General features: G+C 37.6%; 1 protein-coding gene across 1 annotated transcript; it reads left to right on the plus strand.

Moving 5' to 3' along the window:
- The first annotated feature begins 655 nt into the window (after positions 1-655).
- On the plus strand, positions 656-27,359 carry prxl2b (peroxiredoxin like 2B). Its single transcript, XM_079844862.1, has 7 exons — positions 656-861; positions 2,383-2,587; positions 6,869-6,920; positions 13,404-13,467; positions 13,664-13,739; positions 14,249-14,367; positions 26,981-27,359. The coding sequence occupies exons 1-7, from the start codon at positions 799-801 to the stop codon at positions 27,005-27,007; spliced, it is 606 nt and encodes a 201-aa protein (XP_079700988.1). The 5' UTR covers positions 656-798; the 3' UTR covers positions 27,008-27,359.
- The last annotated feature ends 579 nt before the right edge of the window (positions 27,360-27,938 follow it).

Here is a 27,938-nt window from a genome sequence, read left to right on the forward strand (position 1 = left end):
AAGAGCCAGGACATTTTATAATATAACTCTGATTGTATTTGTCTTGAATTATTCTAGGATGGCTTGAAGGTGAGTAAATCATGGGGTTGAAGTGTTTTTTTTTTTTTTTTTGTAATTTGATATTAAGAAAATATAATACAAATATAACATTATAAATGTACATACATTAAAAAAATGAAAAAAATAAAATAAAAAACTTTTACGATGTTTTACGATGTTAATGACCGTTAAAACGCGTCATCACAGTCCGTGAAAAGGGTCCATTAAGGAAAGGCAAACCAACACCTTTCTGAAGTTAATGATTTATACACCGACATTGAGTAAAAAAAAAATTATCTTGGTCTTTATTGATTATTGAAAGTAAATCATTACAACGTTCAAACTGAGGAAGACTGAGTAACTGAAATGATTGACCTTTGAGGTAAAACCACACCCTGATTTTATAGAATATCTTGGGCTCAAAAAATATATACTTTAGGCTAGAGAGATTCATAGCATTCATTTACATTTACATATAAATTAATAAAAAATAATTTCGGGAAGTTGATTAAATAACTATCAGATAATAGTTGCCATTGTCATATTTATGTAATATGCCCCGCCCCCAGACGCATGGTTTGAATTCCCGAAGCTGTGATTGGCCGATACGCGTGTCACTCACGGCATGTCTTACACAAGTGGGCGTGTGTATATAACAGCGGCGCGTTTGTTTGTGTGCTTGTTGTGTAAAGTGTAAAGATCCGCTGAGTGAACAAGGGCGAATTTAACACCTGAAGGCGACAAATAAACAGTGAGAAAATGTCATCCGTGAATTTGACCAGCCTAGGAGCCAACCTACTAAAAAACGCCACGTCTGGAGAGGTAATAATTCAACTAAGTTACAATGTTTCTATATGATAGCATGTTACTAGCAGACTACATGTTCAGATGCAAACCGAATCATTCCACAACTTAAATGAGTAACGTTACTAAAGAGACCTGGCTATTGAAAACAAGAAATAATATTATTTTATGAAATCATGTAAATTACCGTTTCAAAGTGTTGTCATGAAAATCACTTCCTGGTCTGATTTTTCACATTGTGACAATATTGTGATAAATAACGACTCATTCACTGCTTGCAGGTGTCAAATGAAAACACACTATGAGTCTTTATAATCTAATTCAGCAAAACAATACATAAAACCTATGCAGTTATGGGATTTGGGGTTTACTTGTTTTAATTGGCTGTATTTGTAGGTACCTGTAGCCTTCTGTAGTGTCAAAATAACCTTTTAAAAGGTTTAAAATATTTAAATTATAGATTTAATGTTAATTGCCTTCAAGTAGTTTTTTTTTTAGTTTTACATCTTTGAAGGCAAATGTTTCAAACCATATAAACATGCATGTGACTCAATTAGAAATACTTAAAGGCACAATATGTAAGATTTTTGGATTAAAATATCCAAAAAACCACTAGAAAAATGTTATATATTTTGTTCCAGGCGAAGCACTGCTATTTGGGCGCAGGGATTTCATGTGTATCTCTGCGCCCAAATAGCAGTGCTTCGCCTGTGCTTCCCCATAATATAGTCCCAAGTCAATATCTGCCTAGGAAATCACCTAGTCTTAATCTGCATCGCTATTTGTACTCGTTGTGAATACGCAGGCCACAAGAATTAATTAGGTGGGGGGTTTTTTTGGGGGGGGGTCACTTTTACTCGGGACATGCTATCTGGCAACATAGGATTCCATTCATTATGCTAAGCTAAGCTAGCGGCGACCCTGCCAAACTAAAACAATGCATGCACTGAGACAAAAATGCATTTGCCCACATATCTAAATGTAGGATAGAAGTTGAAATACGCCCTATTTCTATTTTACTCTTTTACTCTATCCGATCAGTTGTAAGTGTGAACTTGTTGAACAACTGCCACAGGTAAGACATTATTTTATTAAATAAACAATATTTATTATTTTGGGTATTTTTGCCTTTTTGTTATGATAGGATATAGTGAGTAGACAGGAAGAGAAAATGGGGAGAAAGGTCCGCAACAGTTATTAGGATTGTTTGTGATTTGGTCTTCGTGACTTAGGAGTCCGCTAAAGTTTAACAGATTTAGGAGCTAGTTTTAGTGCTAAAGTGCTTTGTGAAATACTCTTAGAGCAAACATTTAGGAGTCCTAAAATTAGGACTGACACACCCAGAGTTTCTCCTAAAACGGAAAGTTAGGAGCTACTTTTTTGAATAGTATTTCTGAAAATTAAATAAATGCATATGTAGTCTCTCAATTATGAGCTCATAGAAACGGCAAAAATGTAAATAAAGGTGCTTTCATCCATGTGTGTTACTAATGAACGAAGTGTGTGAATGTGATTATATCTGTTGATCTTGTTCATTAGATGGCGGAGGTTGGTTCTCTGTGGCGCGAGCAGACGGTTATCCTCTTCTTCTTGAGGAGGTTTGGTTGTCAGGTGTGCCGCTGGATGGCAGCCGAGGTCAGTAAACTGGAGAAAGACCTGAAAGCAAATGGTATCGCTCTGATTGGCATCGGACCGGAAGAACTGGGAGTGAAGGAGTTCAAGGATGGGGGATTCTTCAAGGGCGGTGAGGATTTGACATGTATAGCTTGGCTTTAAATTGGTCCTAGTTTCTTAGTTTTACACTGATGTTGCCACAGTGAAAGATCTAGTAGTTACCGTATAAGACAATAACTATAGCGATAACGATAAAGATATAGTTCTAAAAATAAATGTAAAAGAATAAGAGTCCACACCACGACTGTAACGATAATGGGACAGAGAAACAATCACTTTCAGGGCCAGATTTACTAAACAGGGCAAATTAGTGTGAGCGCAATTCCAACAAAAGCACTGATGGGAGTGGAAAGTTCATTGAGTGATCTACTGACGACGGACAAATGAAAGAACACGGACGCAGCCGGATCATTTCCGTAATGACCAACACAATCAACCAATTAGTGTCCGGTTTTATTGGGCGGTAAATAATTGACGAGTGCAAACTTTAGTGAATCGCCTTGTATGATTCATTTAAATACTCTCCTCCCATACACTTTGCATCTGAAAGGGAAACTCCTACAAATGCATATGCAATAAGGTCAGCCGCAAAAATGACCGTGTCCATGGCTTTTCAGCGCTAATTTTTCAATGCGTGTCTTTAGTAAATCCTGGCTGTAGTTTTTACAGGGCAAATTAGTGTGAGAGTGCTATTCCAAGCAAGCGAGGATTGCGCTTCCAAGTAAAAAAGAGGTTTGCGCTGGAGCAAGCTGTTAGTAAATCCGGCCCTTGGAATGATTTTTCCCCAGCTTTTGAATAATAAAAGCACTTAGAGCAGGGGTGTCCAAACTTTTTTTTAAAGGGGGCCAGATTCTATGTTGTGGACATACCCGGAGGCCGGTCCCTTTTCTATTTTATATATATATATATATATAAAATAGAAATTATATATATCAGCAAAATCTTCACATGATCAGTAAAACACAACATTCACTTACACACTGTAAAGGAGAGAGAAAGATTGACGATGGCCGGAGAACTAAACAAAAATATAGTCTGCTTACACTTTCACAATATCACAGGGCTGTGATATTAATCTTATTTTATTTTCACTTCCAAGGATTAAAAAAAGAAGATATGAGGTAAAACTATTATAAACTATGCTCAACTTCCTTCCCTTCATAGCGCGCGCTGTAATTTCTCCCCAAACATGCATTTAACGTCAGATTCAGCACAATCCGTGATTGTTGTCAAATGCACTCTCCACTTTGGCTAAATTGCAGAACGTGTTTGATTAAATGAAAAGCACAATAATCCGCGCAATTGACGCTGTTTCCAAGTTCAAGGCGTGTTCGTGCGTGCGTGCGTGCGCGCTGCGAAACGGACCGACTTGCACATGCTTCGCGCGACTAAACCATCAAATAGCCTACACAACAAAATAGCCTATATCTCAAAATGACAGGCTTGGAGAGTATTCACTTAAACACAGTTTAGCTTAAATGGGCGTAAAAGGGAGAATGATATTAGATCTGCGTCTTAAAGGGGCAGCATCTAATAAACTTGGTGACGATTGAGCCATTAATGTGAATCAAACAACAAAAGGCAAAGAGAAAATTACTTGCAGCTCTTGTATGATATGTGATGCTTTTTTTTTAACGTTTTTATGAATCATATATATATTTGATTAATAAAAAGGTTAAAAAAAATATCATGTAATAATATTTCACAATATTAGGCTACTGTTTTTTTCCGGTATTTTTGATTAAATAAATGCAGGCTTGATAAGCATGATACTTTTTGCAAAAACATAAAATAGTATCCAAACAATTTTTTACATATTTCCCCTTTCTTACATTTGAGCCCTTGCCCCTTAGGAACTTTCTGCATGTCCCTGCGGGTTATTGAAGTAAAATAGGCTATAAGATAGTCACCTTTTAAACTAATGAAAAGCTTAATTTGGATTTTAATGTTCAAAATGTCTATTTCTATCCACAAAACTTGCCCGAAGTCATGGTTTAAGGTATTTTTTTTATTTTTTTATTCTGGAGGTGCATGATTACATATTTTACATATTTTTTCTTGATTCCTGAGGGAAAAAATCTAAATGAATTGAGTTTTTGCTTGAAACAAACTAAATCATCTGCCAATGGATTAGAAAAATAATCTTGTTTCTGTTTGGGACAGAAACAAGATTCCAAACAGAAACATTATTTTTCTTACCCCATTGGCAGATATTTGCTTGTTTTAAACAAAAACTCACTTCAATTTCATTTTATTTTCCAGAAAACAAGAAAAAATATCTAATTTCATTTACATTTACATTTATGCATTTGGGCAGACGCTTTTATCCAAAGCGACTTGCATTGCATTCAAGGTACACATTTGACATTTTTGTCAGTTCTTGTCATGTCATTTAACTTATCTCGTAAATACATCTTGATTTAAGAATTTTTCGATATATTTAGACTAGAAACAAGACAAAAATACTAAATGACAGCATTTTTTGCAGTGCTCACAAGGCAAAAAGTAAAAAAAATATATATATTTCTATATCTAGAATGGCTTTAAGGTATTTCGTCTATAAACATATAAATACAAATGCACAAAACTGCAAGTTTATGACAAAAATAGTCAGCAATTTGGCCTTTATTACTCATTTTAACACTTTCTGTGTTAAACTTACGTGCGTCATTTGTTCAGAGACTGTTGTGCTCTTAAATGTACTTAAAATATCCTTAGACCTTTTAAATGTTCTTCCGCGTTTCTCCCTCGTTTTGGCAGTTTGTTGTTATATCCGGTTGTTAAGTCTGACGTCATGCGAAACGCACTCTCATACCACAAGAAAAACAACAAACGGTGCTAATATACACACACAATGTGGTGTAATACTACAAAAAATATATATAATCATAACCTTTATCTCCATGCCAAATTTCCAGATGGCCAGACAGTGATTTATCTTTTATAAATGGTTAAAATATTAATATCTGTGATGCTGTGAGCACAGAGACTGTTGTGTAGACTGTAAGTATTTAACTTTTTTACATGTTTGATGTTTAATATGAATAAATAGCGCTCATAAACGGCCGTCGATGGCTTTCTCAAGTGAAACGAGTTGAGGCTTGGACCCAGAAACGGCGTTCCTTACATCACGCGGATAGGGCTAGATTTTAAAATGCTTAAGGTGCCCTCAACTCAGTTTTTTTCTCTCTGTGGTCATATTTTAATATTCATGTGTGTGTAATGAGTGTGTTTTATTGGTTGTTGTCTCCGCACAGCATCATTTTGTAGGGCTTTGCAAACCTGTATTAATTCTAGTGTGGAGTTTTTCTCCAATATTCATTCATCATGACAGGAAAATAGGGCATTCTAGTCAATCTCCTGCAGTATTTCCTCTCTCAATCAGTAGAAAATGTGGTTAACACCTGGTCATGCATAGGGAAAAAAAAATACCGTCATATACCGCGAAAAAATACAGTGATATAAATGTTTGGTCATACCGCCCAGTCAGCCAATCAGAATCCACCCTTTAAAGAGCTCGAGCATTTAAAGCAACAGACTACAGAACACATGCTTAAAGTATAGTTATAGTTATTGCTGTAGTTTTATCATCTTTTGCTTTAAATGCTCAAGTTCTTAAAAGCAGGATGGATTCTGATTGGCTGTCAATGTTTTTATCGTGATTCCAATGATATTGGATCTCTGTGCCGTTATCAATACAGTTGTGGTGTGGACTATTCTTTCATATTTATAACTATATCTTTATCGTTATAGTTATGGCCCTTGGTGTGAACGTGCCTTTAGAATAAACAATGATATTGTCCATTGGTGTGGGCGCTAATATAGTTATCGTTATCTTTATAGTTATCTTTCTTGCTGTGAACGGGCCTTAACTCATAATGCATTCTGGTCTGTTTTGACCTAGAAGAGATGCATAAAAAAATGCAGTTTTTAGTATGGGAACCAAACCTTGGAAAACTATGAAAAAGATATGAATTTATTATTTTTATTTTTGTAATATTAAAAAAAAAACAAAAAACATTTAAACCTGGAAAATAATTCATGACATAACATAAAACACTAAGTGTCTGATTAAATTCATGCAACTGAGCATAACAAATTATAAAATGCAAAATGCAGTTTTCACTAGTGCGCTGTTGGACCCCAAGAATGATTTCAATACTGCATTCTTTCTTCTGAAATAAGTGATAACCTCAGGTTAAGCTCATTTGTGTGGGTTTAGTTTTGAATGTATTAGTGATTGAATTCCTGTCTTTTTCCGTGCCTGTGTTTACCTTGGGTTTGTCACTGATAAAAGGAGGCATAAGCATCTTCCTGCTCCTGTGAATATTTAACTTTTTCTTTGTTTTAGACATCTACATTGACGAGAAGAAACAGTGTTACAAAGATTTAGGATTTAAAAGGTATGAGGTTCAACCTGAGCATATTCATGAGTATTTTTACTTGTTAATTTAAAAAGGCTTAAAGGGATACCTCAGCCAAAAAAAAGTAATAATTCTCTCAACATTTACTCACCCTCAAGTTGTTCTGTTGAACACAAAAGATGATATTTTGAAGAATATGCTTAAAGGGTTAGTTCACCCAAAAATGAAAATTCTGTCATTAATTACTCACCCTCATGTCGTTTGACACCCGTCAGACCTCCGTTCATCTTCAGACACAAATGAAGATATTTTAGTGTAAAGCTGATGCTGAGAAAGGCTTCAGATAGGCCTCCATTGGCATTCAGTACATTTACACTCCCAAGACCCATAAAAGGCACTTAAAACGTTGTTACAAAGTCCATCTCACCACAGTGACTCTACAATAATTTTACGATGCGACGACAATAGTTTTTGTGCGCAAAAAAATCAAAATAACACCTTTATCCAACTTGTTCTTGTCTTCCGTGTGTGCCTCCACGACACATGCGCGAGAATATGACGTAGCGCCAGCGTTCGGGAATCCATGAAATGCACACTTTAGCCTGATTTTGAGAACTACGCCGAGACCTAAAGCACGATCAATGTAGAATTCAACAGCTGAGACACGCGCGTCTTCCTCTGCTTGTAAACAAATCTCTTCTGGGTCATGTGTCCGAACGCCGGATCTGCGTCATATTCTCGCGCATGCGTCGTGGAGACACACACGGAAGACAAGAACAAGCTGGATAAAGGTGTTATTTTGATTTTTTTTTTGCGCACAAAAACTATTGTTGTCGCATCGTAAAATTATTGTAGAGCCACTGTGGTGAGATGGACTTTGTAACAACGTTTTAAGTGCCTTTTATGGGTCTTGTGAGTGTAAATGTACTGAATGCAAATGGAGGCCTATCTGAAGCCTTTCTCAGCATCAGCTTTACACTAAAATATCTTCATTTGTGTTCCGAATATGAACGGAGGTCTGACGGGTGTCGAACGACATGAGGGTGAGTAATTAATGACAGAATTTTCATTTTTGGGTGAACTAACCCTTTAAAGGGATCATGAACTGGCTCTTTTTTTTTTTTTTATACTGTTGTCTTGAGGTCAACTAATGACGTTTGTGTGGTTTTTACATTCAGAAACATCATAATGAATAAGTAATAGGCTATTTTCTGCCCTGGTTTTGAGCCGCTCTCATGGAACGCTCTGTTTTTATGGGCGTGCCGCACTGAAGACTTGGAAGTAAACACCCACTGCTATGATTGGATAAGCTTTGCATATTTAAGGAGCTGCAAGTGAGGCATTGTTTTGAAAGCGTGTGGGAAAACGACAAACGGAATGATTATTCGTCCCACAGCTAGAGCTTGAAAATGTCTTTATCAAACAAACACAATGATTTATCTCTCATCCACCTGCAATTGATTGGAATGTTATTTTTTAGTTCTGGGAATCGATTATTGATTTTTTTACAAATTACTGTAATTAATCGCAAGTTTTTAATATTTTGATATTGTAATTTCAGTTACTCTCCAAATTAATGTAGAAATACCGCATATTTTAAATATGTGTTGTAATGGCATCTTTTTCTGAATGAAGTCCAGTATCACTGATGTCTCTATGAAACATTAATGACGTTACATTACAGTATAACTGAAAGCTGCCAATCTCAACATTTATTAGGCTTTAAAAAAACAACTTTTAATTTAAGTGAACTTAAAACAATCTTTACATAAACCCATTATAATAAATGTTATTTTTTACCTGTGGCCTTCCATGTCAGACATATACAGAAATGTAATAGTTATCAAACAGCTTTCTTAACTGCATAAATAATAAATGAAATGTAGATTAATCATCATTTAAAGCTACAGTTTTCTCTGTTCCGGTTGTTCTTTGATGAACATTAATGACGGACATCATCAGTGCTGCTGTCACTTTAAGATCAGCCGCTGATGAACATGACGCATGATCTCATTTCCTCACAACTCTTCAAGTTCATTTAAGACGTTATTTAACTAATTTAAGACTCCTAATATGAAAATACTCAATTCTCTGTGTTGTTTTTATTGTTTGTTCATGAGCAAAAGAGAACTTGATGTGAGCAGGTGTGTCTGTGTGTGTGTGTGTGTGTGTGTGTGTGTGTGTGTGTGTGTGTGTGTGTGTGTGTGTGTGTGTGTGTGTGTCAGAGTGTCCCTCGATTAGCTGACATGAGACGCACCCACACAGACAGGACACACACACACACACACACACACACACAGACAGGACACTGACACACACAGACAGGACTTTGACATACAGCGCGTTTTCTTGTGTCTTGTCGCACTTGGAAGCATTTACATGAATAGCGTGATCATGTAACGCTAGGCAAAAATGGATATAAAAACGGACGCTGCGTTATTTGTGTTAAATATTTTTAATGCGTTAAGCTGAGAAAATTATTCGCCCGCGTTAACGCGTTTGCCCAGCCCTATTATTTTTATATTACTTGGCCTGCCCAATCGGTGGATATAACTGCGAATCGTGCAACCCACACACGCACACACACACACACACAAGCCAAGTACGTTGCAGACAGCATGATCAAAACTTCCGTGATTGTATTTTCCCTTAAAATATTAAGTCAAGAGAGTGAACAACGCACATCAAGAAAGGAATGTTATTTCACTATTTAAGATGATGTGTATTGGTAGCCCGTCTGGAAAACAGATTGTCTGGAAAAACACCCGTCTGGCTTTCCGACCCCTGGCCCATACATGCAATGAACCAACAACACCTCAAATAAAGGATTCTCCAGCCTGTGTGTGTAAGTTATGTTTAGTTAGACATGTACACTTAATCAATAGATATCAAACGATCTGCAACAATGCAATACTGTCACATATAAAAAAAAAAACATTTTTACTCACAGTGTGGTTAATCTCATCCTGTCTGCAAATCCAGTCTCTTGTTTACAAACGAATCCGTGGTGAAATGAACATGCGTTCAATGGGCCTCATTCATGAAACTTTCGTAAATATATGAGAGAATTCGGAGTAAATTGCGCGTATTATGGACATTTACGAAAACTCTCCTCCAGATTCACAAACGCTTCGAATAACACAGATTCGGTAGTTAAACGTGTGTATATTAATGAATAAATAGGACGCGCATGCTCATTCATAATTAGCATAATCCCCGCCCATGAGTTACAACTGCAAATGACGTGTCCAGGAACGCTGTGGAAACATCTGGAAGTCTTTCTCAGGTTTGGCTCCAGTATTTTGCATAATTGCTAAAGAGACTAATTGGCATATGACTAGCAATAAATATTAAATTAGCATGTGTCCATCAAAACATTTTAGCCAGCTAAAAACGCCTGCTGCTCTTCTGAAAACGGCCAGCTGGTGGCGCTTGAAATTTTATTTTCAATATTTGAAAATATTACTGAATATAAAAAGTGCAGTAAAAAGTAGTATTAACTTCTCCACTATTATACAAGTGGGATGATTGGTCGGTGTAGTTTTTGTCCCGCCCCTCCTCCACTGTGATTGGATGGCCAGGGTAAAAAGTGACAGTGACGAGCGCTGTATATTACCCAACAAAAAAAAAAAACGGGGCAAATCAACTCTTGAAATATTATATAGGCCGACTTAGTGCATCAACTTGTAATATCATCAGTTTGCCTAAATGAGAACACAGAGCGGTCAAATGTTTAACGCACCATTTACACAGGGTAGGCAGCAGGTGTACATTTCTTTTGTGCCAACTAACATTTTGAATATGACGTAAATTTTCGGATTCACGGAAATGCGTAGAGCGGCTTATACGATTTAACAAACGATTTATACACAAATTCGTTCTGCTCGTGTTTCATGATTGAGGCCCAGTGTCTTCCCCACATGAGCTGGATTTTCAATTCAAATTTATTTGTATAGCGCTTTACACGATACTTATCGTTTCAAAGCAGCTTCACAGAAAAAGCATCTACATTACAATTGAAATTGATTTGTACATGTTATGCATTTCAGAAATGCACATATACAAAGCACACAGATTAGCTAACTATCTATTATTATCAATTGAATAACTCTGGCACAGAAATAAGAATACATGTTGTTAATCAATAGGGTATATAGAGATGAGCATGAGTGCGTGTTGATGCAGAGCTGCGTCATCTGAAGTCCTCGCAGGAGTTGGTCATCTGAAGTCTTTACGAGAAGCTGGGTCATTAAAAATAAAGTTCATCCACATATTCCCAATATTAGAATCCGAAGGAAGCTTATGCAGCGACTGTGTTTTTCCACAACCAGGCACAGCGCAACATCTTGCTATCTTCGGCCAGTGTTGGGGAAAGTTACTTTGAAAAGTAATGCATTAAAATATTGAGTTACTCCTTTAAAAAGTAACTAATTACGTTACTTTTAAAGAAAAGTAATGCGTTACGTTACTTTTGCGTTACTTTTTCTCACCTGGGCTGGACTTGTTTACTTTTGTATTTTTTATAACAAAAAAAAAGTTATATTTTAGGCCAAATGTAAAGACCCTTTCACACTAAAATTGAAATAACAAGCCTCAGGCTGAAGGAAATGCAAATTCACACGTGTACAGTAGAGGGCGCAGCTCAAACAAACCTTTTAGCTGTGCTGCTATTCTGGATAACTGAAGAATAGGACGCTGGAGAAAGCAGTTTAACACTTACTTCAACAATAAAAACAAAAAATCTAAAGTCATTTTTGCTTAACTGAATCGTCGAAGGTCAGCAGCAAGTACACTGGTCAATAAAGTGAGATAAAAAATATTTGTTTTATTTAAAATTTGGAGGTTTGCATAGTATTCTGATTATGATTGACTGATTTTATCCATTTTGAGGAGTACTGAATCTTATTTGTGGGCCTGGGGCCTGTTCTTCGTACGTTGCTTATTACATCTGAGATGATTTGACAGATCCCAGATCTTTTAATCGTGATAACTGATCTCAGGCTAATTTGGTTCTTCAAACGAATTTGCGGATTGGATTAAAATATCTGGATTAAATGATCTAAGATCACAGCGCGTTCTTGTTTTCCCTGAAGAGGGCAGATGCATCGATACTCGAAACCACGATCAGCAATGCAGCGATTGGCTGGCGTCAAGACAGCAACGTAATGACATCATATAATTAAAAAAGCCACCTGGCAAAAAAACTTGACAAATTATACAATAAAAACCCCACAAATTTCTGGACCTTTATAAGGAAACAGCCAAACCACCATAAAAGTTATAATTGATAGGCGAAATGATAAATGTTTTTTGTTTTTTTAACATGATTACCAATTATTTATATTCACGATTTTATACAGTATTTGTACACCCTTTACATTTTTATTTCAATGTTGTAATTTAATTTTTAATTCAATTTGGAGCAGATTTGTAACGTGACAGTATTCAAGTTTCTTAAGGGTCAAGATCAAATTCTCTGCATCTCTTGCGCTGCATCAAGCCATCCCATAATATCTGTCATCACTTAAATTAATGCACGGCTCAGAGTAACTGTACAACATGTGTGTAAACCAATAAAAACAAAATTATAAAGTAATTATTCCATCACAAATAAATCGCTCAATCAAGTGGCTGCTATAGTATTATACATTCTCATATAAATATACAATATAACATTTTTATATTATTATTTAGAATTATTATTATTTCCCCTGGTTTAGTAATGAACTCTTGTAATAAACTAGCAGTGGCTGGGACAGATTTTAAGTATCACCTCAAGATGAATCTAATCCTGTTTACATGAAATAAGCCGCTCGAGCAGGTTTAAGCTTCCGGACCTGTTGCTATGACAACAAGTCCAGGATGAGCTTCGAAGAACCAAACAATCCGAGATCATGTCAAATCGTCAACAATCAAATCCAGCTAACTGAGTTAGCGAGGTACGAAGAACGGGCCCCAGGTGTCAATCAAGTGTTTTTTTGTTTGTTTTGTTTTTTTTACTAACAGTTTTGCTATTCCAGCTTGCTTGGAATAGCACTCTCACACTAATTTGCCCTGTAAAAAAACTACTGTCAGGATTTACTGAAGACACGCAGTGAAAAATTAGCGCTGAAAAGGCATGGACAAGGTTTTTTTTTTTTTGTGGCTGACCTTATTGCATATGCATTTGTAGGAGTTTCCCTTTCAGATGCAATATTTATGGTAGGAGAGTATTTAAATGAATCATGCAAGGTGAATATCCTGTAAGTTTTCAGCTCTGAAACTTGTATATATCAAAGGCTGAATGAAAAGTTGATTTCTCAATTCATGACCCCTTTAACCAAACATTGAAAAAAATACAATAGAAGTGAATAGCGTTTGGTTACCAACATTCTTCAAAAGATCTTCTTTTGTGCTCAATTCTCATACAACTTAAGGCTGTGTAAATGATGACAGAATTTTGATTTTTTGGGGTGAATGAATGTATGATGTTGGACCATAACACAATCATTTCAAAATTAACAAACATCTTTCCAAACTCAGGTACAATGCTGTGAATGTGGTTCCAGCTGCCATGGGAAAGCAAGTACGAGAAATTGCCTCAAAGGTATTTATAATGCATGACACATTGCCTTTAATAATCTTATTTTAAATGCAAATTATAATTCTGGTCCAATGATAATTAGTGATTAAATGACTGTCTTATTTGTAAACAGTTTTTATAATGACAATTTAAGATGTTAAATAAATAATAGCTTATTAGATCAAGTTTTTGATTCATATTTTTTCACCCTGTCTTGAAGGCAAGTGCAGAAGGAATTCATGGAAACTTTAGTGGAGATCTTCTGCAGAGTGGAGGCCTGCTCATCGTCGCAAAAGGTAAAACATTTACCATATTTTTCATAATTTTCTTCAGGAAAATGTATTGGTCCAGTCCAAGCAGTCTGCATTATTGTCACTAGAGGGCAGCATGACTTCAATTTTAAAAATTGTAGCACACGCAAATCTGTTCTGTGCTCAACCATGAGAAATAATGTGAAGAAATCTGCCTGTAGCAGAGATTAACATTTGAGAATAATAGCTCAATGTTTGTGGATTTGATCTGATTTCCGGGTATGGGTGGCACTAATTCAGCAATACAACTAAACATGTTTGCCCACAATTCTCATTACTTAAATGCAGCTGGATGTTGAGGTTTGTTTGTAATTCTCATTAATCTCATGATGATTCTCATTACTGTAACAGAGTCATGAGAGTATTTGTCTAAACGCAATTGTTTTCTAATTAAGATAGATTAATTTAATGTTTTAAACGGTACAAGTGTCATGAATTTTGCTTAACTGTCATGAAAACAATATCACAATGCAAGAATGTGTCACTGTGTTCAGGTGGAGAGAAGGTTTTGCTGCATTTTGTCCAGAAAACGCCTGCAGACAACGCGTCTCTTGAGGACATCACCAAAGCACTCGGGATCTTGGCGAACGTCCAGGCTGGTGAAAAGCCACAGGTAAAACTGGAAGTATTTGTAAGGTCAAACCTAGTATTAAGATGCGTTTTGGTCGATCGGATCACAAGAATATGATGGAGACACATTCCCGTCTCTTTTGTCCACTTTTAATCACCTCTGTCTTGATTTCTTCGAGGGCAGGGTCTATGAGTGGGTAAATGTATGAGTTTTTCAGATCTTTCGATCTAGAGGATGAAGTAAGCTTGTGCAATTTACATATGAACACAACCAGAGACAAAGGATAAACACGGAGAGCTACAGCTTTCGTTTCGGCTCTGACAGCTGCACAACCAGCGTGTTAGAAATCAGGAATGGTGAGAGAACATTGTGCATGTTATGTTCTTCATCTTCAAACCAAACTTGGGTCTTAATGCCGACAAAGTTTAAATCCCATCTGGCTAACACGCTTCCCACAATGTTTGAGCATTAGGTCAGTAGACGGAGAGTAGACAGTCTTTTGTGGCTGTAAACGACCACATGAGCATTTACAGTACGAATGCAATCAAATGCGTTTTCGACTAATGTGTGGTCGAAAGTGGACAAACTCCAAATGTTTTAGACGTCGTTTACACCTGTATTTAGTGTCGTCCACTTGTGATCCGATTGCCCAAAACGCATCTTAATACCACGTGTGAACAGGGCCTTTGATACCGGAGTATAAGTCAAATATTGCATGACAAGTTAGTGGTTGTGATTATCGGTGGGTGAAGCAGTCAGGAGTTGTTTCTGGGTATAAACAACATTGCAATAAATAAGGAAATCGATTAGGACTGGATATAAATGCATCAAACTTCCAAGAGGACTTAAAACTATTTAAAACGACACAAAACAAGCAATAAAATTGGTTAAAACAGCCAAAAATCATGATATTTCTTATTTTATTTCACCCCCTCAACAACTGTTTTATTTTTTCATTTGAAGATCCAAGGTTCCCAAAAATGTGGAGATATAATAAGCCAAATTTTTTTGTGTTTAAAGTGTCTTTTTAAAGTTTTTGAGGAAAATATTGCAGGATTTTTCTCCATATTGTGGACTTCAATTGGGTCCAACGTCTAAATTGCGGCTTCAAAGAGCTCTACACGATCCCCGCTGAGGAATAACTGCTACGCAAATAAATTGCGCTATTCGCGCGAAGTTGGACGCTTGAACATTTTGAGTTTACTCACTTCATTCGCGTGTGAAATTGCCTGATTCGTGCGTGACATTCGCTTCACAACAGGTGCAAATTCGCGTCCTGGCTTCTGCCAGGCGGTTCGACTCGTTGAGAAATGGCTGACATGGGCTGTGTTTACACGTCTTTTTTGTTAAAATTCTACTGTTAATGTGTGACAAAACGTAGTTTAAAGACTTTTTCAGGCGATAATGTAGTTGTTTAAAGCTCAAATCTGTGGTTTATTTATAAAGAGAGCGCCTATTTGAACATGTGATCTGGCGTTTTCGGAGTTGTGAGCTCCAGTGGATCAGCGGCGCTCATTTACCCCGGCGAGAGCAGCCTTTCCTCAGCCAGTCCTTCTGCCGTCTGCCACTGGCTCTGATGTCTCTGTGGTGTCTCCAGCTATAATTTGTCTTGTGTAGATGTAACGGCCGATCTTTGGTCTCATGGATCTATAATTTGTTCCCTGGCAAATCGTTTAGGCTGAGGGCAAAGTTACCCTGGCCATCCAATCACAGTGGAGGAGGGGCGGGACAAAAACTACACCGACCAATCATCCCACTTGTATAATAATGGAGAAGTTAATACTACTTTTTACTGCACTCTTTATATTCAGTAATATTTTCAAGTTTCATTATTTTTTATTTTTAGGCTATAACTTTACGTTACAGTTGTAGCCGACTAGCGCTGACTTTGAATGTTTGACTGAATTGTTTGCTTTATTTCATGTGTAGCTTATTATACCTTTTACTTATACTTTTGTATTATTGATCAAACATAAACTTGCATTTAACAAAAAGACACTGGGTTGTGTTTCATGTCATTTAATGTTATCACGGTGATAATCATATTGTCTGAACCAGATATTAATATACAGATTTTCTCCTCATTGTTGTCACTACTAGAGCAAGCTCCTGATTGGTTAACACGGCACGAATATCCGCCAAAGTTCAGATTTTTCAACTCGCGCGAATCACGCGTCAAACGCTCATTCCGCGTCTGGTGTGAACGCACCATTAGGGTCTTATCTAGCAAAACCATCAGCCATTTTTTAATATATATATATATATATTAGGGATGCCACAATTCTCAATATAATATTGAACCGTTCGGTACGGCCTTCACGGTTCAATACGCGCTTGTGAATTGCGGTTTTGCATTTAATTAATTATTTTTCAACAAATTCTCCAAAGACTCCATCCCAATACTGAACCATGCGACATACATTCATATCACACGTTAGTGGTGGAGTTATACTCACGGAACACTATAGTTATTCACAATCACCAAAGTTCATTATTTGAATGCGTTTTACAGCCTTGCTGATTAAACATGCGCTTTTCCGAGCGCGCGCACTAAACGCCTGTCAAACACGTGATTACTGGACTAAGTAGTCGTCTTACTGCGCTAATACTGTCAAATACACACAAGGTTAACATAAACACAGTCAGTTATGTCTAAAGTGAAAGTAAAATCGGTGTGTGTCTGTATATTAGATGCGCGCAGGTCTTAAATTGACAGCGGCGCAGCCTATAGTGAACACACGGTCCTTAAAGGGACAGTTCACCTCTAAAATGATGTCATTATTTACTCACTCTAATATTGTTCCAAACCTGTATTCATTTCTCAATGACAGAATTTTCATGTTTGAGTGAACTATCCCTTTAATGTTAATACAACAACAAAACGCAAAGAGAAAATCACTCACTGCTCTTGACTGAAAAACTTTAGTACAGTAACTTTAATAAGAATCATATTTTATAGTGAAGTCTATGTAGTGTTTTATTTTTACATTTATTCATTCGATTTCATACTTAAATGCTGCTGTACAGCTCTGAGCTGCCAGTGTAAATCAGTGTAAAGTGTAAAGGTTTTTCAATTATTTTAAGTAAAATAAAGAAAATAAAGAAATGAAAAAAATAGTGTTTTTTCTCCTTAACCTCTTGCTGTTCCTGTCGCTTAAAATAGAATAGAAAAAACTGATGTGACAAGCCATCAGAACCGAACCAAAAACCGAGGTATGTATTGAACCGTGGACTAACTGTATTGTTGCATCCCTAATATATATATATATAATATTCTTCACCTTAATTCTTTTGCAGTTAACAGGAGTCTTTTCTCCGCCACATGTTTTTGTCTGACCCTGCTGACCCAACGAGCATTTCACTGTCCAATGGTCATGCCTTAACTGCAATGTCTAGTATTGCATTAGTATTGTATCCTCATGGGCATTTAATAATTTTTGTTAAATCTCTTTTTTGGCTCAATTTATCTGTAAAAGAAAACATGCCTAATAATTCTGCACACCTGAATATAAGGTGATTTTCATTTCCAGCCTTCATGAACAATTATATATCACTTATACATTATTAAATACTAAATGAATAGTAGTTATTAGGATTACTGTGGTTTGGAATTGGTCAAATGTGCCTGGAAAAAAAATATGATCAGAAAATCGACGTGCCTAATAATTCTGCACACAGTGTATATATACTTTTTAACCACAAATGATTGTCTTGTACTAGCGTCCAAGACTTCACGCATTATGTAGTCATGTTGGAAAGGCAGAAGTACCGGCCAAATTTTTACACAGTGAACGTGCAAAGGTAAACGGCCTTTACAAAAAAAAAAGGTAAAACTACGATGTCAGACGATTTTTAAGTTGTAGGAGAAAATTAGATTTCCCATTTTTTGGGAACCTTGGTTCTTCAAAGAAAAAGAAAAAAGTGTTGTTGAGGGGGTGAAATAAAATTAGAAATATTTTGATTTTTGGCTGTTTTAACCATGAGGCAGCCTAACACATGAGGACAAGGGAATCACATGACAATTGAGCACATGGCAGGATCACATGACAAAATAAGAACATTAAACAGAACCAACACACTAAACATTACAGAAATAAAGTACCTTTCATAAGATATTTAATTCACTGTATTATAGGAGAATACTTTTTATTATTTATTTTTAACTTTTTAGGAAAATAAATTTCTCATGATATCCGTCATATAAGTACATAGGATTTTAGTCATACTACCCACCTCTAAATGAAGTACTTGATGCTTGATATTATATTACTTATGAACAAATGATTCTTCTCCACAAACCGTCTAACATTACCCAGTATTATATGTTTACCGACTCAAAAATGTGACCACACTATTACATTAATGTATTTTTGAGGCCAGTCTAAATAATTGACAAGGACAATTTAACTGTGGTTTTTACTGCAGTGAAGAGTTTATAGAGTGTAAGATTTTCGGTTGCATTGATCCATGCAACCACACAAGAACGTTTAATTGCATCCATGGTGAAACCAGGACACCATTAGACAACCTTGCCTTGTTTTGCTCCATTTCGCTGGAATAATATCTTGCTTCTCAGTGGCTTAAATAGACCAGAATATGAGGAAAAGCACAATTACACCCTTCAAGTCCTCCACAAGACATGCTAAAGAATCTGTGTTCTGCCGCAGCGTGAACTAATTCATGTCAACGAGCAGCTTCACCAATAGCTGTTCTATAAAGAAAGGCATGAATCTGATGTTGGCGCACAGATGCTTTGGCTTATGTAAGTGGATGTTGGAACAAGTGAAGTGATTGTGGGTTAGAACAGAGTCTTGTTGTGAGACCGATCTCCTGGTTTAGCGTGATCTTAACCGCCCTGAGGCCCCATGATGCACCTGGGTGTGAGATTACACTGGAGCTCAGCTAACATCAAAACCCACATAAACCAGCAGATGCCATTTTTCCTGCTGGTTATTACAGGGGGTTTTACATAGACGTGCAATTCCTAACGTCACGCATGGTCTGAATTAGGGGCTTTACCCTGGTATCCTGCAGGAAATGGCACTTTTGGCCTCTCTTTTCCTTGTCAAGCTCAAGATGAGGTGAAGTAGACAAAATGACCATGTTCAAATGGTGGACACAGAGAAAATGAAAATTAGCAAATTGAAGTCTCACTCCTTATTTATAGAATGTATTATTGTAGTCTCATTTGTCATTTTTCATGCCGAAGTCAAAAGTCTGGCCTCACTAAAAGGATCCATTGTGTCGTACCACACCCTTAGATCTACCCAAAGACCTTCAGTCCATCCAAAGAATAAACATGGTGTCATTCAGCAGCATATCTCAGAGCAGATCGGCCCCAAAGGTCTTCTCAGGAAGGAAAGGGCCCAACAGAAACAGTCCAGAGCCCAAACCCAGTGTCGTCACTGCATGAGTCTCAAGGGAAATCAAATGGACCATTACATTGATGTAACTGATCTGTCAAGGGCATTATGGTTTTGAGAGCCTCACACAAGACTTTCATAACCTCCAGATAACTTTCTCACATTCCAGTTTGTTGTCTTGAGCCATTAGATGAAGGGATAGTTCACCTAAAAAATAAAATTCTGCCATTATTTACTCAAACCCGTAAGACTTTCGTTCATCTTTGAAACCTAAATGAAGACATTTTTGTTGAAATCTGAGAGATTTCTGTCCCTCCACTGACAGCTACTCAACTTTGGCATTTCAAAAAGTTCATAAAGAGATCGTAAAACTAATCCATATGAATTGAGCAGTTTAGTCCAAATCTTCTGAAGAGACACGATCACTTTACATGATGAACAGATTTAATTTAGGCTTTTATTCACATAAACATTGAGCAGTGACCATAAACAGAAGCTCAACCAAACCTGCTTAATGCGCAAAAACAAACTCAAATGTGCTGCGTAACACGAGAATGAACCTCATTGGTTCTTGAGAAGCTCAAACGTGATGCGTAACACGAGAATGAACCTCATTGGTTCTTGAAAAGCTCAAACGTGCTGCGTAACACGAGAATGAACCTCATTGGTTCTTGAGGAAGCTCAAACGTGATGCGTAACACGAGAATGAACCTCATTGGTTCTTGAGAAGCTCAAACGTGATGCGTAACACGAGAATGAACCTCATTGGTTCTTGAAAAGCTCAAACGTGCTGCGTAACACGAGAATGAACCTCATTGGTTCTTGAAAAGCTCAAACGTGATGCGTAACACGAGAATGAACCTCATTGGTTCTTGAGGAAGCTCAAACGTGATGCGTAACACGAGAATGAACCTCATTGGTTCTTGCTGAAGCTCAAACGTGATGCGTAACACGAGAATGAACCTCATTGGTTCTTGAGGAAGCTCAAACGTGATGCGTAACACGAGAATGAACCTCATTGGTTCTTGAGGAAGCTCAAACGTGATGCGTAACACGAGAATGAACCTCATTGGTTCTTGCTGAATCTCAAACGTGATGCGTAACACGAGAATGAACCTCATTGGTTCTTGCTGAAGCTCAATCGTGATGCGTAACACGAGAATGAACCTCATTGGTTCTTGAGGAAGCTCAAACGTGATGCGTAACACGAGAATGAACCTCATTGGTTCTTGAGGAAGCTCAAACGTGATGCGTAACACGAGAATGAACCTCATTGGTTCTTGAGAAGCTCAAACGTGCTGCGTTACACGAGAATGAACCTCATTGGTTCTTGAGGAAGCTCAAACGTGATGCGTAACACGAGAATGAACCTCATTGGTTCTTGAGAAGATCAAACGTGCTGCGTAACACAAGAATGAACCTCATTGGTTCTTGAGGAAGCTCAAACGTGATGCGTAACACGAGAATGAACCTCATTGGTTCTTGAGAAGCTCAAACGTGCTGCGTAACACGAGAATGAACCTCATTGGTTCTTGAGGAAGCTCAAACGTGATGCGTAACACGAGAATGAACCTCATTGGTTCTTGAGGAAGATCAAACGTGCTGCGTAACACGAGAATGAACCTCATTGGTTCTTGAGGAAGCTCAAACGTGATGCGTAACACGAGAATGAACCTCATTGGTTCTTGATGAAGCTCAAACGTGATGCGTAACACGAGAATGAACCTCATTGGTTCTTGAGGAAGATCAAACGTGCTGCGTAACACGAGAATGAACCTCATTGGTTCTTGAGGAAGATCAAACGTGCTGCGTAACACGAGAATGAACCTCATTGGTTCTTGAGGAAGCTCAATCATGATACGTAACTCGAGAATGAACCTCATTGGTTCTTGAGAAGCTCAAACGTGATGCGTAACACGAGAATGAACCTCATTGGTTCTTGAGAAGCTCAAACGTTATACGTAACACGAGAATTAACCTCATTGGTTCTTGCTGAAGCTCAAACGTGATGCGTAACACGAGAATGAACCTCATTGGTTCTTGAGGAAGCTCAAACGTGATGCGTAACATGAGAATGAACCTCATTGGTTCTTGAGGAAGCTCAAACGTGATGCGTAACATGAGAATGAACCTCATTGGTTCTTGAGAAGCTCAAACGTTATACGTAACACGAGAATTAACCTCATTGGTTCTTGCTGAATCTCAAACGTGATGCGTAACACGAGAATGAACCTCATTGGTTCTTGCTGAAGCTCAAACGTTATACGTAACACGAGAATTAACCTCATTGGTTCTTGCTGAAGCTCAAACGTGATGCGTAACATGAGAATGAACCTCATTGGTTATTGAGAAGCTCAAACGTTATACGTAACACGAGAATGAACCTCATTGGTTCTTGAGGAAGCTCAAACGTGATGCGTAACACTAGAATGAACCTCATTGGTTCTTGAGAAGCTCAAACGTTATACGTAACACGAGAATTAACCTCATTGATTCTTGAGGAAGATCAAACGTGCTGCGTAACACGAGAATGAACCTCATTGGTTCTTGAGGAAGCTCAATCATGATACGTAACTCGAGAATGAACCTCATTGGTTCTTGCTGAAGCTCAAACGTGCTGCGTAACACGAAAAAGAACCGCATTGGTTCTTGATGAAGCTCAATCGTGATGCGTAACACGAGAATGAACCTCATTGGTTCTTGCTGAAGCTCAAACGTGATGCGTAACACGAGAATGAACCTCATTGGTTCTTGAGGAAGCTCAAACGTGATGCGTAACACGAGAATGAACCTCATTGGTTCTTGCTGAAGCTCAAACGTGATGCGTAACACGAGAATGAACCTCATTGGTTCTTGAGAAGCTCAAACGTGATGCGTAACACGAGAATGAACCTCATTGGTTCTTGCTGAAGCTCAAACGTGATGTGTAACACGAGAAAGAACCTCATTGGTTCTTGCTGAAGCTCAAACGTGATGTGTAACACGAGAATGAACCTCATTGGTTCTTGAGGAAGCTCAAACGTGATGCGTAACACGAGAATTAACCTCATTGGTTCTTGAGAAGCTCAAACGTGATGCGTAACACGAGAATGAACCTCATTGGTTCTTGAGGAAGCTCAAACGTGATGCGTTACACGAGAATGAACCTCATTGGTTCTTGAGGAAGCTCAAACGTGATGCGTAACACGAGAATGAACCTCATTGGTTCTTGCTGAAGCTCAAACGTGATGCGTAACACGAGAATGAACCTCATTGGTTCTTGAGAAGCTCAAACGTGATGCGTAACACGAGAATGAACCTCATTGGTTCTTGAGGAAGCTCAAACGTGATGCGTAACACGAGAATGAACCTCATTGGTTCTTGCTGAAGCTCAAACGTGATGCGTAACACGAGAATGAACCTCATTGGTTCTTGCTGAAGCTCAAACGTGATGCGTAACACGAGAATGAACCTCATTGGTTCTTGCTGAATCTCAAACGTGATGCGTAACACGAGAATGAACCTCATTGGTTCTTGCTGAAGCTCAATCGTGATGCGTAACACGAGAATGAACCTCATTGGTTCTTGAGGAAGCTCAAACGTGATGCGTAACACGAGAATGAACCTCATTGGTTCTTGAGGAAGCTCAAACGTGATGCGTAACACGAGAATGAACCTCATTGGTTCTTGAGAAGCTCAAACGTGCTGCGTTACACGAGAATGAACCTCATTGGTTCTTGAGGAAGCTCAAACGTGATGCGTAACACGAGAATGAACCTCATTGGTTCTTGAGAAGATCAAACGTGCTGCGTAACACAAGAATGAACCTCATTGGTTCTTGAGGAAGCTCAAACGTGATGCGTAACACGAGAATGAACCTCATTGGTTCTTGAGAAGCTCAAACGTGCTGCGTAACACGAGAATGAACCTCATTGGTTCTTGAGGAAGCTCAAACGTGATGCGTAACACGAGAATGAACCTCATTGGTTCTTGAGGAAGATCAAACGTGCTGCGTAACACGAGAATGAACCTCATTGGTTCTTGAGGAAGCTCAAACGTGATGCGTAACACGAGAATGAACCTCATTGGTTCTTGATGAAGCTCAAACGTGATGCGTAACACGAGAATGAACCTCATTGGTTCTTGAGGAAGATCAAACGTGCTGCGTAACACGAGAATGAACCTCATTGGTTCTTGAGGAAGATCAAACGTGCTGCGTAACACGAGAATGAACCTCATTGGTTCTTGAGGAAGCTCAATCATGATACGTAACTCGAGAATGAACCTCATTGGTTCTTGAGAAGCTCAAACGTGATGCGTAACACGAGAATGAACCTCATTGGTTCTTGAGAAGCTCAAACGTTATACGTAACACGAGAATTAACCTCATTGGTTCTTGCTGAAGCTCAAACGTGATGCGTAACACGAGAATGAACCTCATTGGTTCTTGAGGAAGCTCAAACGTGATGCGTAACATGAGAATGAACCTCATTGGTTCTTGAGGAAGCTCAAACGTGATGCGTAACATGAGAATGAACCTCATTGGTTCTTGAGAAGCTCAAACGTTATACGTAACACGAGAATTAACCTCATTGGTTCTTGCTGAATCTCAAACGTGATGCGTAACACGAGAATGAACCTCATTGGTTCTTGCTGAAGCTCAAACGTTATACGTAACACGAGAATTAACCTCATTGGTTCTTGCTGAAGCTCAAACGTGATGCGTAACATGAGAATGAACCTCATTGGTTATTGAGAAGCTCAAACGTTATACGTAACACGAGAATGAACCTCATTGGTTCTTGAGGAAGCTCAAACGTGATGCGTAACACTAGAATGAACCTCATTGGTTCTTGAGAAGCTCAAACGTTATACGTAACACGAGAATTAACCTCATTGATTCTTGAGGAAGATCAAACGTGCTGCGTAACACGAGAATGAACCTCATTGGTTCTTGAGGAAGCTCAATCATGATACGTAACTCGAGAATGAACCTCATTGGTTCTTGCTGAAGCTCAAACGTGCTGCGTAACACGAAAAAGAACCGCATTGGTTCTTGATGAAGCTCAATCGTGATGCGTAACACGAGAATGAACCTCATTGGTTCTTGCTGAAGCTCAAACGTGATGCGTAACACGAGAATGAACCTCATTGGTTCTTGAGGAAGCTCAAACGTGATGCGTAACACGAGAATGAACCTCATTGGTTCTTGCTGAAGCTCAAACGTGATGCGTAACACGAGAATGAACCTCATTGGTTCTTGAGAAGCTCAAACGTGATGCGTAACACGAGAATGAACCTCATTGGTTCTTGCTGAAGCTCAAACGTGATGTGTAACACGAGAAAGAACCTCATTGGTTCTTGCTGAAGCTCAAACGTGATGTGTAACACGAGAATGAACCTCATTGGTTCTTGAGGAAGCTCAAACGTGATGCGTAACACGAGAATTAACCTCATTGGTTCTTGAGAAGCTCAAACGTGATGCGTAACACGAGAATGAACCTCATTGGTTCTTGAGGAAGCTCAAACGTGATGCGTAACACGAGAATGAACCTCATTGGTTCTTGAGGAAGCTCAAACGTGATGCGTAACACGAGAATGAACCTCATTGGTTCTTGCTGAAGCTCAAACGTGATGCGTAACACGAGAATGAACCTCATTGGTTCTTGAGAAGCTCAAACGTGATGCGTAACACGAGAATGAACCTCATTGGTTCTTGAGGAAGCTCAAACGTGATGCGTAACACGAGAATGAACCTCATTGGTTCTTGCTGAAGCTCAAACGTGATGCGTAACACGAGAATGAACCTCATTGGTTCTTGCTGAAGCTCAAACGTGATGCGTAACACGAGAATGAACCTCATTTTAATTTTTGGGTGAACTGTCCCTTTAACACTGGTTTAATGTATGAGCTGAATCTGCGTGCTCAGTGGTGACTGAAATATTTCTTTTACTATAACGAAGCACCACAGCTGCTCTATATTAAAACAGTTCCTTTTGGAATAGACTGTGTTGCTTTGAAACTCAATAACAGGACGTGTCTCAGGTCTTGTTTACCCATTAAAGACGACCGGCGTCTGTTTTGTCGTTTTTGAGCCCCTGATGCCATTTCCTCTGGGAGTGTGTGGTGCGATGGTTACTTTCACACGGCCGTAAACGCAATATCAGACTGACCTGTGTGTCCCAGTTCTCCTTTGATTGTAGCTTGAAAGATTTCCTTTATTGCAATGATAGTTCACCCTAAATAAAGTCAATTCTGTTACACTTTATTTTAAGGCGTCATTCACTCAAAAAAATGATACGTTGGATTTACTTAATTTTTTTATGTCAACAGGTTCCATGTAATTGGGTTATGTTGAATCTAATTAACATTGTTTATTTCAGTAAACTTTAGTTTTTTTACGTAAGGTTAATTTAATGCCATTTAGTTACATTCTTAATTTTGTCCAAAACTATTAAATTGAATTATTCTAAAATAAACAAACAAAAACAAGTAATCCAGTTTAATCGATTATTTTTACTTTTTTACATTTACAAAACCTTTTACAAGGTCTTAAGATGGTTTTGTTGCATGGCATGCCCAAAGTAGTTGTTTATTATTATTAAAACAGCTTTAATATTTATTAGCAGGTCCTCACCCCCAAGCACATGCTTCACACCACAATGATAACCTCACTAACATAACACAAACTTTAACATTAAGCATTAAAAAGTCTCTCCATTTTCTCATCTTGTTAAAAACTCATCAAATAGCACTTTATTTAAACATTTCCTCTCCGAATTCAGCCATTTTGCAAAGCATGATGGGACGTGAAAGTCTTGTTTGATTGGGTTATTTGATTGAAATGAATGAAAACATTGTTGTGTCAAAGAGTAACGGTTTTAAGTCAGTTTAACATGAATCAATTTGAACCAGAAACCTGATATAATTGTGTTAAATCAAGATGAATTGCTTAAAGTCAACAGCATCATTAAATCATTTTTTGAGTGTTGTTACAATGTAATATTAATGTACATGTACTTACTATAGGGTTCTGGTAGGATTAGGGTTTGGTTTGAGGGTTAGTTGCATGTAATTATGCATAATTTACAGTTATTACCATGGTAAGTACATGTAACACGGACACTAAAATAAAGTGTTACCCATTTACTCACCTTCACTTCGTTCCAAACCTGTATCACACTCAAAGACATTTTAAAAATCAGTGTTGTTTTTTCCCATACAGTAAATGAGCTCCAATGTTACATTCTCAAAGATGCCCACATTTTAATGATTCATTTTCACATGATTTTATTCATTTGTGTCTTTTACAGTGCAATGAAGATGTTTGCACGAGATAGAGGATTCCGGATCCCTTCGGGGATGAATGGACCGTGTGATTCCTGGTTATCCAGTGTTATATTCCCCCTAATCTGCCTCAAATCATCTTTGACATGTATGTGATACTCAAATATAATGCACTGATCATACAATCACAATAAGCATATGCTGTTTCTTTTGTTGATGAGTAATTACGTGATGAGTAAACGCTAATGCTGCTTTAATCCTCAAAGTTTGTATTTTGTCAAAAGCTTTGTACTAGAGAAGAGATTCTAAACACATCTGACCAAATGTGACTTGCTAATTTAAGAATGTGAATTGACTTTTTTTTTTTTTAAGATGTACATATTAAAAGTCTTACCAAAGTAATACATATTTGTGGTTTTTATGTATGAATGCGAAAACAAAAAAGGTGCAAAAATGTGTTGCTTTATATAAGTTTATTTTTGATGCTTACATATGTTCTCTTATATATATCATACAATATCTCAATAAGTTTAAGGTAGCTAAATAACATTTTTAAGCCATATATTTTTGCTTGAACAATCAATATAGGCAGAAGAACAATATAATTACAAAGCATTCACTTGGAAAGTCGTTAAAACAGATATGGTCTCAATCAAACATGGACCCCATATAATATCAAGAGCATTTCTGTCAGTAAATATTAGCTGAGATCTTTCAACAGAACAAGACCAGCCCCAGAGACATATTCATATAGCAGCATCTGTGGTCATGTGGCATATCTATACATGAGGGTGAATCTCACAAAACCTGTCATGGGTTGTTTCAAATTTGGACATATTGGTCAAATATGGACTAATTTATAGATTTAAACCATTCAAATATGGATATATTGGGTCAAATATGGACATAAAATTTAATTTATAGATTTAAACCATTGAAATATGGATATATTGGGTCAAATATGGACTAATTTATAGATTTAAC

This window comes from Gobio gobio, assembly GCF_949357685.1.
Source record: "Gobio gobio genome assembly, chromosome: 19".
Taxonomy (NCBI): Eukaryota; Metazoa; Chordata; class Actinopteri; order Cypriniformes; family Gobionidae; genus Gobio; species Gobio gobio.

What these genes read in the sequence shown, in the direction of transcription:
- prxl2b (XM_079844862.1), top strand. Translation starts at nt 799, where the DNA reads ATGTCATCCGTGAATTTGACCAGCCTAGGAGCCAACCTACTAAAAAAC. An exon ending in TGGGGGATTCTTCAAGGGCG is followed by an intron (nt 2,588 to 6,868) that starts GTGAGGATTTGA and finishes TCTTTGTTTTAG; the next exon opens with ACATCTACATTGACGAGAAG. An exon ending in TACGAGAAATTGCCTCAAAG is followed by an intron (nt 13,468 to 13,663) that starts GTATTTATAATG and finishes CCTGTCTTGAAG; the next exon opens with GCAAGTGCAGAAGGAATTCA.